Source organism: Acanthisitta chloris, unplaced genomic scaffold, assembly GCF_000695815.1.
Source record: "Acanthisitta chloris isolate BGI_N310 unplaced genomic scaffold, ASM69581v1 scaffold3175, whole genome shotgun sequence".
In the NCBI taxonomy this organism is placed as follows: Eukaryota; Metazoa; Chordata; class Aves; order Passeriformes; family Acanthisittidae; genus Acanthisitta; species Acanthisitta chloris.
In genome coordinates this window covers 29,768-43,938 of record NW_008675199.1, presented here as the reverse complement: position 1 = coordinate 43,938, position 14,171 = coordinate 29,768, and the positions used below count along the sequence as shown (strand labels likewise).

The window sequence follows — 14,171 nt, the reverse complement described above, 5'->3', positions numbered from 1 at the left end:
ATGGGTGTAGTTATCACATGAGAGAGATGCAGTGCAGCATCTCCCTTGTCCTACAGGTGCCACCAATTCCTCAGTTCATCGCTCCCACCTGTAAGCAAACGCCCCTAATTCTTTGCCCTTCACTTTTTTCTCCTTTTTTCTTCCTCCTCCCTTCCAGAGTCAAGAAGAAGAACAAGCCCTTGAACCTCAAGATCCACAACAGCGTGGGAAGCTGTGAGAACATCCCCGCGCAGCGCTCCCCACTCCTCTCTGAGCGCTCTCTGCGCTCCTTCTTCGTGGGGTACCCACCTTTCCTCCCCTCCACCCCTCCTGTTCACACCGAAGCCACCTTCTCAGCAAGTAAGTCTATGTGGCCCCCTCAGGCCCCTCTGCCATAGGGTGGGTGGTGGTTGATGCCAAGTAGAGGATATGACCGTGGGCAAACTTGGAGTGGTCTGGAGGACATTGGTTGAGTGTTGTGCAGTGAGCACAGCCCTTGCGTAGGTGCCTTGCATTGGTATTTAGAGATATGTGAGTGCTTCTGGGTAAATATATAACTAAATCCTTGATTATTTATGTCTGTATCTATGCAAACCCACTGCCATAGTGAATATAGATTTATGCTGACATACAGACTCCCCTGTCACAAGAACACAGGTGCTAGAGGGTGGCTGCTGTCCCCTGGGAAAGCTGTGAGATTTCCCTGCTGCTTGGGTTGGTGACACTGCCTGGATGTCACCTGAAAGTGACTTTTCCAAGGGTTTCTTTGTAAAGCCAGCCATGGTTTTCCCTCCATGCAAGGCAGCTGTGTTTCAGACCTCTCCTTGCTGAGTTTTGAGCCAATGCTGAGTTTTGGATGAAGCCAGCCCTGATGCAGACAGCGCCCTGATGCAGACAGCTCCAGAGCAAACCCCATGGAGTTTGATCCCAGCAGGCAGCCCTGATTCTGCTTCTGAATCTGCCAGGGTGGTTTGTGCCCTTTTAGGAGTTGCTGGTGGTGGGACTTGAGGTGGGTTTGGCTCAGTGAGCTCACCCAGGGCGTTGCGACTGGCCAGGGAGAAACAGCCAGATCCTGCTTTCCTGGCCTCGGACTGGTGCACTGATTAATTCTGCAGGGATTGAAGATTTTTACAAGCCAGGCATGACTCTTAGTCTGAACAAAACCTCCCAGGACACATGCAGCAGCTGCTGGGAGCAATTTTAAGCCAAGAGCTGTCATGGGGAGGGCGAGATCCCCTTGCCTCTTGTTCCTCAGCTAAAAACTTCCTCCAATTCCATATCCAGCCTGGTTTTCTGCCACCTTCCCCTCCCTGAACTTTTGCCTAGTTTGCTTCCGCAAAATGTGGTCTTCCAGGCTTGTTTTGGGTTTTTCCACTTCTTACTGCTCAGCTCTTGGCTGAAGAAGGGCTTTTCAGGTAACCCCCTCTTTGTCCATCTCTGGCACTGTCAGGTTTTCCTCCTCCCTGTTCTCATCAGGGTGGGATGTAGCACCAGCTCAGTGGCTATCCTGAGCACCAGTTTGCTGGCGATGGGTGCTGGTGTGATGGGGCAGATCCTTCACACCCTGCTTACATCCCCACAGCCATGCCTCTCCCAGCCCTCTGCAAGGCAGAAACACCACAAAAATCTTCCTCCCCTTTCCTTCCCCTGCTTTCTTTCTCTCATTTTCCGTCCCCCCCACAGCTACTGTTTGGGATCATTGAAGAATCATCAAGCCATTTCTGCCATCCTTTGTCTCCCTTTCCTTTGGCTCTGGGGTCAGTAGGACCTGGCAGAAGCTCTGCAGGCCGGTGATGTTATTCCTAGACCTGACTCTGGCTGGCACAGCCAGTGGGTTTGCCTGGAGCAAGGAGTATTTTTGCATTGCTGTTTTTCCTGTGGCATTGAGTTCAACTTGCAGCCCAGAGTAACAGAGCAGAAACCAAGAACTAAACCCCATTCCCAGCAACCCCACCCTGTGTCTCATTGCGTTAGGTTTCCCCATGCCTATGCGTTGGATTACATCCCGTGGCGTGATAGCCTGATGCAATGTGGCATCACAGGAGCAGGATGCGATAAGTGATGGGTTATCAAGTGACTAACGCTGCTGGAGAGGTGTCTCTTCTCATTTTCCTCGGCCCTCCAACATTCGTGGCTGCTGTGAATGTTTGTTTTCTGGGCTAGATGTGAGCTGTGGAGAGACAGGCTTGGTTTCACCAGCTGGTTGATCCCTGTTGAGAGGTTTTAGCATCATTGAAACCATTTGGTCCTTGCAGGATCAGCATCCATGCATGAGTTATGCCAAGCAGAGCAGAGGCACATTTCTTTGTAGGGAGGAGTAGAATCATGGAATGGTTTGGGCTGGAAGGAAACTTAAAGCTCATCTCATTCCACCCCCTGCCATGGGGGAGATACCTTACACTAGAACAGGTTGCTCCAAGCCCCATCCAACCTGGCCTCGAGGACTTCCAGGGATGGGGAAGCCACAGCTTCTCTGGGAAGCCTGTGCCACTGCTTCACCACGCTATCAGTAAGGATATTGGGCAGACACCTCTTCTGCTTTCCTCATGCCCCATGTTGCTGTTGTGGGACCTGAAAGACTTCCCCCTACTCTTCTTGTGTGTCCTTGGGTCCCCTGCTCACCCCTCACTGCCATTCTCACTGGTCCAAAGATCCAAGGCTTGTAGGGCCTATGAGAAGTGCTGGTGGTGGTTTAGGGGTCACACCTCACCCCAGCTCCTGGGGTGCCACTAATTCTTGTTGCCTGAAGTGCAGTGGGATTCCCATGTGCTGCTGGATGAGCTCCATGGGGCTCACCAAGGGTGTGATCCAGTGGACTGTGCCCACTCTGCATCCCAAGAACATCTCTCTCCCCATCCTTGTGGCATGGATGCAGTTTGACAGCTGTGTTCTCTACAATATTCCATCCGTATGACTATGAGCTTTTATAAAACTGCAACAGAAAAATGCCTCTTCCTCTTTCCTCTTGTGGGATCAGCACGACAGCACCCAGTACACTCTGGATTGATGTGGAATTACTTCCCTAAGCACGGAAACAAAAGATGTTGTCAGATTGAGATGCATGAGTGGAGCCCAGTGAGCCCTCGGCAAGACCCCACTCTCCCCGGCTGTCTCTCCATGATCTCTTTTCAACAGCCAGCGTGCCTTGCTGCTTGTGGCAGGAGCATGCTCCCATCTGAGTCATCATTGGTCCTGGCCGGATGTGGGTTTGGATGCTTCTCTCTTATTTTTAACAGCTATTTGCCCTGATGCGAATGGATTTTCACAGATGTGGAGCAAAAGCACGAGGGCTGGCAGCGAGCTGCAGAAGGAACTTCTTGCAGCACAAATATTGCTGGAGGAATTACAAAATCTCAGAATCTCCTGAACTGGAAGGGACTCCAAGGTTCATCTGTCCAACTCCTGCCCTGTGCAGGATAACCCAACAATCCACCCTGTGCCTGAGAGCATTGGCCAAACACTCCTTGAGCTCTGTCAGGCTTGGGGCTGTGACCACTGCCCTGTTCCAGTGCCCAAATACCCTCTGGGGGAAGACCATTATCTTGATATCCAGCCTAAACCTCCCCTGACACAGCTCCATGCTGTTCCCTTGGTTCTTGTCACTGGTCACAGAGAGCAGAGATGGGTGCTGCTGCTCCACTGCCCCTCATGAGAAAGTTGTAAGAAGGGGTGAAGTCCCTTTCTCACAGGGCCAGGAGCCAGGTGCTGTCCTGGCCATGTCTCTGGTGGGTCACTTCTCCTGAATCCCCGTCTTGGCTCTTTCTCTTGGCTTCATGACCAAGGGCTTTGCAATTTATGGTGCTGACCTTCTGCTCCTGGGAAGCAAACTGGCTGTGTCTACCTGGGGCTTGGGTGGGCAACCAGGGATGGCCAAGCAAGTGTCAAGTGCTGAGAGGCCACTAGAGCTCTTAGTGCTGACCATCTGTGAAAGGGTCCCTGGAGGACTGACCTCAGGTAGGTGTGGCTGGTGGAAGGTGATTAAATATAATGTCCAGTGGATCAGAGTGGGAATCCAGGAGCCCTAAATCCATCCTTTCCATTGGAAAGGACTAGGCAGGACCCAAAAACATGATGCCAGTGTTGAAGGTGCTGTGGGGCACATGTGCAAGCAATCAGTGCCTTTCAGACCATGGTCCCTCTCTATAGGCATCCTATGCCCAGTATTAGGGGTGGTTTTGTGGGAAGAGGTTTCTCCTTAACACTATCCCAACCCAAACTGCCTTTATCAGGGGGCTTCCCCAAGGGAACATCATTTCTTTGTGTCCATCAATGGCTCTCTCCTCCCTGAACCTGCCTTGCTGCCAGTCTAAGTCATAGTATGAGCACTTCAAGGCTGTGTTGGCAGCCCAGCTGGGAGCTCCCTGTAGCCCACATCTGGCCACATCTGGTTGCCTCACCATCGGGCTGCTCCAGCTGGAAACGAGGCTCCAGAGGGTTTCCTACCCCAGCAGCACTGTGCGGAGTCGAAGAATACAGCTTTGTCTGGGTAAGCCTAATTGAGCCTGCAAGGCTGCAAACTGGGGGGAGAAAATCACAATGTGAGTATTTAAGCCAGCAGAGAGGCTGAACATGACATTTCAGCTGTATAAATAGGATTGTCACGCTGCAAAGAGGAACTGCCGGGATTATAAAGCAACTCTGTTTTCTTACTAGAGATGCTCTGAGAATAGCTTTGCCTTCTTTGGTTGCTTGGGATGATCCCCTCCGCTACGGCTGGGGTTTTGTTTCATCCTGATGGATCATCCTTCCACCCACAGCACCTGGGTTTGGACCTGGCTGTGAGCCATAGCATCACAGTATAGTTTGGGTTGGAAGGGACCTTAAAGATCATTTCATTTCAATCCCCTGCATGGGGGGACACCTTTCACTAGACCAAATTCTGTGCAGAATATTTAGCACATGCACTAATGAGCAGGTGACTGCCTTTGTATCTTGAATCCTGCATTGATTTTATACCATAGGGAGGGAAAGCTGCTGGAGCTGCTGCTCCAAGCATTGCAGCAGCCAGGCTATTCAACTATCTCTCCAATCTTATTTCAGCCGTAAAACCAGTGTGAGGGAGGACCAAAGTGTCTCTTGGAGGGACTTTGCAACTTTGGGAGCACATTTTTCTACAGAGCAGCTCACTGGTGCTGCCCCATCCCGGGAAGTGTTTGAGGCTAAGTTGGATGGGCTTGGAGTGACCTGGTCTAGTGGAAGGTGTCCCTGACTGTGGCAGAGTGAGTGTAATGTGAAGGTCTTTAAGGTCACTTCCCACGCAAACCATTCCATGCTTCTGTGATTCTATGATATAGCTCCAGACTGTGATTTCTGCCTGGGGATATGGTGGTAGAGATACTCCTGGTATGGATCTCTTGCACTTTTCTTCATTGTTGAACTCTTGTGGGAGGAGGTTGCACCTTGGCATCTTCCCTTGATCTTTTCATAGGACTCAATCACCCTGGGACTGGGAGCATTTTGGTGACTGCCTGGGATACACAGGGGTCTGGAGGACGTCTAGAGACAAGTGCAAAGCCTCCTGGCCACTTTGTGGCTTCACAGCGATTCATCCTGGCATGCTTTCCAAGTTCACTTCCATCGATTTCATCCATCCCATTCATAATGTGAACATTGCCTGATGCTGTTTGCTGTAGTAGTAGTAGGAGGGTTTGTTTATCAGGCTGTCGCTGTGATGGGTAACATGTTCACACCAATTTCCAGGGTGTCCAGAAAGGTGAAAGATGAAGAGGGAGGAATTGTGACCAAACATGGTCCCCATTGGTGTGGTTTGGTGCTACCGCCAGCTCCAGGTGATGCTCCTGGTGTCCTTGGTGAGAGTGGTGGGGCTCGCTGAGGGCAGCACTGCTGATCTGCCCTCAAAAAGGCTGGAAACCCAACATAATGAAATAGGGAAGCTCTGGCTGCTGTTCTACATGCCAGAGATGCCTAAGCATCCCATCTCCCAGCCGGGGAATGAAGAGGAAACATCCATGCCAGCAGCCGAAAGGCACCGTGGAGCTGTTGGGATGGCAGCAGGGGCAAGGAGGGCGTCACGGCCAAGGCAGCATCGCAGTTCCCGTCACCTCCAAGGTGTGTGGGTGCCAGTCAGGGACCAGCAGCAGCTGTCACAGCTGTCTGTCACTGCTGGGGAGCTGGGTGGCAGGGCTCTTCTCCCGTGTCGGCTGTCAGAGATGCGCCGGAGGTGGCTGTCACGCTTTGCTCGGTTGGTTTCCCCCTTCCCTGCTCTCCTCCTGGCACATCTGATCCCATCAAGCATGGACTGTTGACTCAAGGATAAGCTGTGCTGTGTGGAGCAGGAACTGTGACCTTTGTCGGTGTGATGCTGCAGTGAAGGAAACTGAGGAGGTTTTGGAGGTGTTGGGGTGAAGGGTGGCATCCTATGGCATCAGGGGCTGTACTGCTCTACAGTGTGCTGGGTGGCATTGGGCAGTGCCATGACTTTGTGGAGCAGGGTTTGGCCTTTAGGAGCCCCTCTGGATGATGGGGAGACAGGGAAGAGATGGGTGCTCAGGGGGAGTTCACAGTTGGTCTGCTGAGTGGGGACCAGCTGCATTCTTCCCTGGGAAATTCCACCTGTGGCCATTAAATGTCATCTCAGAGGAGGAGAGGAGGGAAAATTATGCGGGGGGAATTATGGCTAGGAGAACTTGGATTTTTCAAGCCATATAGGAGGTTGCTGATGATAAAGGTATAAAGAATGACTGACACACAGGGAGGGGAGGTTGGAAGACATCAGTAGTCAGAGGGCAGCTCGGGGTCACTGGTGCTGGGCAGAGGAGGATGGAGGGAGGGAGAGAGGCAGCCACTGTCACGCTTCAAAGCTTGCGAGGATCAACTGATCCTGCTGTCTTGGGATGGCACTTCTCCATCACTGGGTCCCCACGACAAAGCCTGCCCCCCCTGCAGCAGCAAGATGTGCTAACGTTTTTTTTTCCTTGCAATTACCTCTAATTGTGGTGAATTTGGGGGTTTTGATAGGAATATTCCTCCAGTGGCTGGGGGCAGGCTGCTGCATCTCCACATTCCCTCTGGGCATCACCCTGATTGAATGTTGGGAGAAACAGCTTTTCCTCTGGGTGGGAATATCACCACAGAGGTTAAAGGGGAGAATCCTCAAATAACTCCAAAGCCCCCCAAACCTTTGGGGAGCGTTCCCCCAAGGCAGTGATGCACCTTCCCCTGCCCTCCTACCCTGCTTTGCTGGTTTTCCCTCCTGCAAACAGCAGGTCTATTGTTAAACACCACCGTCCTATGCCTATCGCTCCCTCTAATGAGCGTAATTAACCATGAATCACGTAGGTCTCATTTATGTTAGGAGGTCAAAATCCCTGATGCACTTTAATACATTCTTGCAGTGAGCCCATTTAGAAAGTAATTAAAAGGCTCAGACGTCTTTGCCTCAGTCCCCTCTCCCCCTCCCTGGGCTGGCAGGATTTAATTGAGGCCAGCTGAAAGTTAGTGGGAATAAATTGAGGCTGATAAAGCGGAGGTTGTAATTTAATTCTGGTAGAGGAGCTGTTCTTGCCTGGGTGTTTAGTTCTTCAGGGACTGGTGTTGGAGGGAGAACAATGACAACTTATTTGTGTAATGTGATTTACTGATGAGAAAATGACATTTAGGAAGGGATGGGGCTCATGCTTGGAGTGGTCAAACTCTTCAGAGCATCATCTCTGGGACTTGTGGACCAACTTCCCACCCTGGGAGGCTGTAGATACTGGGATAGTGGGAGGGATGTGAGTCCAGCAGTCTGCAATAGATTGTCTCAAGGGCTGGTGAGAAGTGTGAGTCAAAAATATTGGCATGGGATGAAACAGTGAAGGCAGGGCTGGGGACAGCAATTCCCCTCATTGACTTTGTAGTCCTTCAGCATGAAGGACTTAAAAAGGAGTGAGATAATTTTATATGGGCAGATTGTGATAGGACAAGAGGGAACAGTTTTAAACTAAAGGAGATTTAGATTAGATGTTAGGAAGAAATTCCTCCCTGTGAGGATGGTGAGGCACTGGCACAGGTTGCCTAGAGAAGCTGTGGTTGCCCCATCCCTGGGAGTGTTCCAGGCCAGGTTGGATGGGGCTTGGAGCAACCTGGGCTAGTGGAAGTTGTCCCTGCCCATGATAGAATGAGTGGAACAAGATCATCTTTACGGTTCCTTCCAACCCAAACCATTTCATGATTCTATGATGCTAATCCCTTAATTTCTGGCTCTGCACAAGGAACAATCGGGACTGATGTGGAGGAGTGAGAGAAGGAACCGGAGCAGCTGCTGGAGAAGGATGCCGTTTAGGATGCTCCCAGGACTTTTAACGGTGCCTGGCACAGGAAGCAGGATGTAAATGTAACCTTCAGCAAGCGAGTGCAATTAGAGTGCCCTGCCGCCCGCTATATTAAAATGGGATATTAAAGCAAACAGCGGTTCTTCGTGCTCCGAGGGATAATATCCAGCATGTGTTTAGTGAGGGATTTGCTGGCACACTGAGCAAATGGCCTGGCTCTGCTGCTCGGCCCCCACCATGGCTCGGCTCGTGCTGGGGTTGTGTGCTTGTGCCCGGGAAACCTCTCGAATCCCTTATTGAAAATCCAGTCTTTGAGTCCTGGCACAGATTCCTTCCCTGGCTGAGTGTCCTGTGGGGCAGGACCTTTCCAAGGCCTCCTCTCCAGGAGGAAGAGGAGGAAGAAGATGTATGCCTTTGTGAGGCTGAAGGGGGATGTGGAGTCTTAAACATGGCTGTGCTGCTAATTACCTTCCTGTTCCAGCTGGTACTAATGAACTTACCTCTTTCTCCTTACTCAGAGAAGGTTCCATTACCATTTCTCCCTCCTTTTCCCTTGGAAGGAGAGTGGCAAGGCTGCTTTTTACTCTGTTCTTCTCTTGGAATATGAGTGGAATTGCCTTTCGAGTGGCTGACTCTTGGCTTTTTGTTCAATCACCACTGCAAGATGTGATGTCTTATTAAAAAACGACAATGCTGCTGTTTCAGCTTTCTTTTTCCTTTCTTGTTTGGATATCATGATGTGCTTCCAAAAGCTTTGCAATCCTGTTCTGCCTGCAGTTGGGTACGTCATCTCCCTGATCCTAACTGGGTGCTGGTGTCTGTTATGGGGGACAGGAGACCCCAGTTTCCTGCAGACCCAAGCTCAAAGCTCAGAGGTCTCTTCATTTCCAGAAAGGGACCACAGTGGGGCATCTCCAAGGGGAAAGACCAGGCAAACCTCATTTTTTTGTGCATATCATTTGCTCCCATCCCAAAAAGCTTGAACCCCACTGATGGTTTTCCCTGTCTCTCCCTGCAGATACGCTGTCAGTGCCTCGCTGGTCCCCGCAGATCCCCCGTCGGGATCTAGGAAACTCGATAAAACACAGGTATGCCCAATTTTGCTGCGGAGCCGGGTGAGTCCCCCCCGATGCTGGAGGATGAGCATCTCCCTTTCCATCTCTGGTCCAGGATGAAGGGCTTGGGGCTATTCCCTCTCTTTCCCATGCTGTACTGCACTGTCCTAGAAGCCCATTTAAATTCCATTTCAGTTCAGATTTGTTTTAGATAAGGCTTGAGTCGCTATCAATAAAAGCTGTGTATTATCTGTGACCTTGCCAACCTTCAGCAGATTTTTCCATCTCCAGATTATTGCCCTTCCATATCTACCTCAAGAGGGAAAAGCACTGGAAATAGGCTCAGTGATGCTATTTGATGGGGCACCTGCTACCCTGATGGGCTGGAAACTTTGGTCCCCAGGGCAAGGAAGTGTCTTGGGGGTGCCTGGGTTGGGTAAAGTTGGGGAGCTGCAGCAAACCTGTGGCTAATGGCCATTCTGGCTGGCTTGGACCTGCTTTAGAGCAGGTTGTGCCCCTCTGCATAACCAAAGGGAGGCTCATATTTGTGTTTTGGCATCCCTAGAAAGATGCCTCAACACCTCCAGTGGTGTTTGAGGGCAGCAAGAAAAGGATAAATCAGGACTCAGTAGGCAGATGTGGCTTCATCTCTCCCTGCCCACTCTCTGTGTTTCTCTCCACAGGTTTTCCACTAAGTACTGGATGTCTCAGACCTGCACCGTCTGCGGGAAAGGAATGTTGTTTGGCTTAAAATGCAAAAACTGCAAGTACGACGCAGTGCTGAAGCTGTTTGTGTCACTCCTTAATATTGTGAGAGGATAAACAGGATTTTGCTGGTGTAGCCGAGCATGGGGAGGCCAACCAGCCTCTCGCCAGCTCATCCTCACAGGAAGCTTTCATGAGACGTGAAATTGGGTGAATAACACCCCAAAACAGGGCTGAGGTTGAGTCTGTGTGCCTGGGATGGGAGTGGGGTCCCTGGGGAGGATGCTGCCTGCCAGACCTCAGCTCCACTTGCACCAGAGCTCTGAGTCAGATCCTGACAGCCCCCTGCTCACTGCCATCCTTGGCCTGGCTTTAGATCTCCATGTGGTCCCACGTGGAATTATCTGTAGGAGATGCGAGATGGATGTGCTGGACTGGGGACTAGAGTGGCTTAGCCGAGAGCTTGGAGGATAATTCTGGGTATTGGATGGGCTTTGCCAACAGCCTTGGGCTGTAGTTTCTATTTTTGCAGCCAGAGACTTGAGGGTCTCTGTTTTCTGGTGGGGTCATGGCACTGAAGAGCCAACCCATTCAAAATCACAATTTAGCCACAATGCAGAGGAGAGGAGATGTAAAATTGGATGGGAATGGGAAAAGAGAGCGAGGCAGAGGTTGGGGCCACTCCAACTGCTCTAAATCTGGCAGAGCTCAGCTCTTAGACAGTATCGTGCAGCCATCAGCACTTAGGAGAGCTACTGCTGGAGACAGGATTGCCTTTTCTAGGGATGGGAGCTGGGAATATGTGATTGTCTGCGGGGTAACTGAGTTAGCTGAAGCTATGGTGCGATAACAATCGCTGTTGCCATTGATTAAATGCTGATGAGTTAGTAAATTGGGATTTAAACCTGGATGAGAAATGCCTGGTTACACTGCAGCTGGTGGTGGTTTTCTGGAAGTGATATCAAATACACAGATTTTAAAGGAGTGATTTCTATGGTATTCAGTGCTCAAGCAGCTGGAGGCTTTGCCTGCAGGTCCTGCTTGGTCCCTGGGTGGAAGGAGGGATGCTGTGCCTGGTCCCCTGTGTGGGAACAGGGTTGCTGTGGCTCTGGCTGTGTCGGTCCTGCTGCCTGTAATGCTACAGAAAAGAGCAGTTCCATTTCCTGGTTGTAAAAAGTTAGGGTGAATGCAATGTATTTAGGTTTTTCAGTTTTGCTGTAGCCACAGCCAGCCCTGGTGCTGCTTTCCCCAGAAACCAGAAGGGAACAAGCAGGTAAAACAAACAACTAGACCCCAAACCCCCCAAGCCTGAAATACCAAATAATCCCTGCCTTTCCCTCTAGGAACAGCTTTGTAATAAAAGCTAACATGCGTGGCTCCTGAATTTTCATTACCCAGCTCATTGACTTGGAGCTCCCATGCTTTTTTTATCCTTTACCCTTGTTTTTATAAATCCTTTCCTCCTTTGTGCCTTTTCCCCCACGGCTTTCTGCCACCGCAGCAGAGCGTGAGCTGGGGACGCGTTTCCATCCCTAATTAAGAAGGAACAGGAAGGTTTTGGGAATCTGCTTATGCCTATATGCATGACCCAGGGGTGAAGCCCTCCATAGACTCCTGCTCTAGCTCCACAAAAACAGTCAAAGATCTGCAGATTATTCAACGCAGCCATAAATGCTCTCATTATTTTAGTTAAATGTCCTTAGTAAAGCCAGGAGTGGAGAGTGCAATGGCAGGAGCACATCTGAGGCCAGGGAAGCGACTTCCTCCCCCTCCACTGCCCCTGAATTTATTTAAGGATCAAGCAGCAGGATGGTGGTTGGAGGGGATCAAGCTTTCAAAGAATTGTGAAATGGATTGGGCTAGAAGGGGCCTTAAAGATCATTTTGTTCCAGCCCACGTTCCACTAAATCTTTAACCCCAGCACAGGCGTCTGTTCCTTTTCTTTCACTGGCAGAAGTGACAATTTTGGGCATTCTCAAGCTGCTGGAGGGTACCTGGTTCTTCACAGCTGGCAGAAAAAAGGGGAGCCAGGCAGTGTCTCCAGGTTTGGGTGTTCCTCTACTGCTCTATCAGGACAGATGCATTTGCCAAGGGTGTGCAACCTCTGTGTCCTTCCAGCCACACCACCGCAGTACTCCAGGATGTGCGTCCTGTGCTGCTGCCTCTCTCTTAGCCTGCTGTTTGGGAATCATGGGTCTTCCCAGGACCACAGAGATCTGAGAGTGTTTATTCAGGCAACAAGCACCCAGAGGCTGTGCACAACTGAAGTCTTACATCAAGTCACCTCCCTGGGGGAAGAAAGGGTCCCTGTGCTGCAGCAATGCTCCCTGCTCCGTGCCACATCATGGATTCATAGAATCCTAGAATGGCTTGGGAGGGAAGGGGCCTTAAAGCCCATCCAGTTCCAGCCCCTGCTGTGGCCAGGGACACCTTCCACTAGAACAGGTTGCTCCAAGCCCCATCCAACTTGGCCTTGAACACTTCCAGGGGTAGGACAGTCACAGCTTCTCTGGGCAGCCTGTGCCAGTCACCACCCTCACAGGGAAGAATTTCTTCCTATTATCTAATCTAACCCTACTCTCTGTCAGTTTGAAGCCGTTCCCCCTTACCCTGTCACGACATGCTCTTTTAAATAGTCTCTCTCCATCCTGGAATGCTCCATGTCCCCTTCACCCTTGTTTCTCACTCCTTTTTCTCTGTTCCCTGCTAGGCTCAAGTGCCACAACAAATGCACCAAAGAGGCCCCTCCATGTCACCTGCTGATCATCCACCGTGGAGGTAAGGGCCTTTCTTCCCCCTTCTGCCTCCATGGATGTTGCCACCAGGTAAAACTTTCAAAAGCCCCCGGGGTGATTCGGGAGCCTGACCCTCGCAGGGTCCCTGGTGGGATGGAGGCTCCCGAACCGCTTGGGCGCTCTGTGAAAATTTTACCCACCGTTTTTTCCGCTTATAGGGAGACGAACCGTTCGGGGCGAGGCAGATTTGCATTGCAAACCACTTCCACCCACCCTTCCCCTGCCTCCTTTTATTTTCAGATTCCCCACCACACGGGGTAAGTCCAACAGGTTTTAGCCTTTTGCTACTGTCGAGAGCTTAGGGCGGACGCGTGGGACCCCAAATCTCCCGCGGCGCTGGCGGTGCATGGGGGTCCCCACAACAGGGATGTGGCTGTGCCCCTGCGGATGCTCATGGTGCTTTTGGAGCTGCCTTACCCGGTTCTCCTCCGAGAGAGCCCATCCTAAAATCCACAGAGGAGGGAGAACTTTGCAGCAGGACGACGGGCGTCGCTTCCCATCTCTTTTCTTCCAGATTTTGGCCGAGTGCTCCCCTGATGGCCAGAGGACTGCGACCACCTAAGGGAAACGTTTCCAATTACTATTGCCTTGAATTTTGAGCTCCTAAAGCTGTTACTTTGTGTTAAATTTCACCAAAAATGCATTCGTTGGTTTGATCATGGGGAAATGGATTGCATTGGTGGCAGCTGCGTTGGTGTGGCACCTCACAAGGCGAGTGGGGATGTTGTGCCTTGGAGGGGGCAATTTTACAGCCTTCACTCCACCCCTCCGTGCCCTTGCTTGCAGAAATTTGGGTGAAAGGGGGTGAAAATGCCCCTATCATGCTTGAAGCTGCTACAAATCCTGACCAGGAGGCAGGAAAGGCAGAATTGGGGTTTGTAGCTGTGAGCTGTGATGGTGCAAGAGCTGGAGCTGCCCACTGTATGTTTTAGTGTGGGAGCAAGAAGCAACGTGGCTTTGGAGTGGCCTCAGCATCAGTGAAATAGCTCCCCCCCAATAAAACCAACAACAACTCAGCTCTTAAAAACGTTGTCTTGGAGTCAAACCATTCCTGAGTCCCTCAACCTGCAGGCTGGCTTTCCCCAAAAAAAGTCTCCCTGCAGAGAGTGCAGAGCTCTTAGCTAGCTCCTTTCCTTGTCCCAAAAAGCACTGGCAAGGGACAGGATTGTGCCGCATCCCAGTGGTGTCCATGGCAACTGCTGAGCTCTCACAAATTGCAGCCCCTTGGCAGGGGGAGCAGTGGGCAGTTCACAGCCCACGTGGGGGGCTTTAAGCCCCCCATATCCTGGGGGGATTGGCTGTATCCTAGGTGCAGGGGGAGCCCAAAGTCCAGCTGCCATCCCAGGGCAGGAGCTGAGCAGCTG

General features: G+C 51.2%; 1 protein-coding gene across 1 annotated transcript in view; it reads left to right on the top strand.

Annotated features, from left to right (window-relative positions):
* KSR2 (kinase suppressor of ras 2) overlaps positions 1 to 14,171 on the top strand; it is a gene marked incomplete at both ends in the record, with an annotated part of 68,097 nt that overhangs the window by 24,166 nt on the left and 29,760 nt on the right. Inside the window, 4 exon segments of the mRNA XM_009075628.1 lie at positions 158 to 339; positions 9,271 to 9,340; positions 9,991 to 10,074; positions 12,723 to 12,790. Of these exon segments, the coding sequence (XP_009073876.1) occupies positions 158 to 339; positions 9,271 to 9,340; positions 9,991 to 10,074; positions 12,723 to 12,790 (404 nt within the window).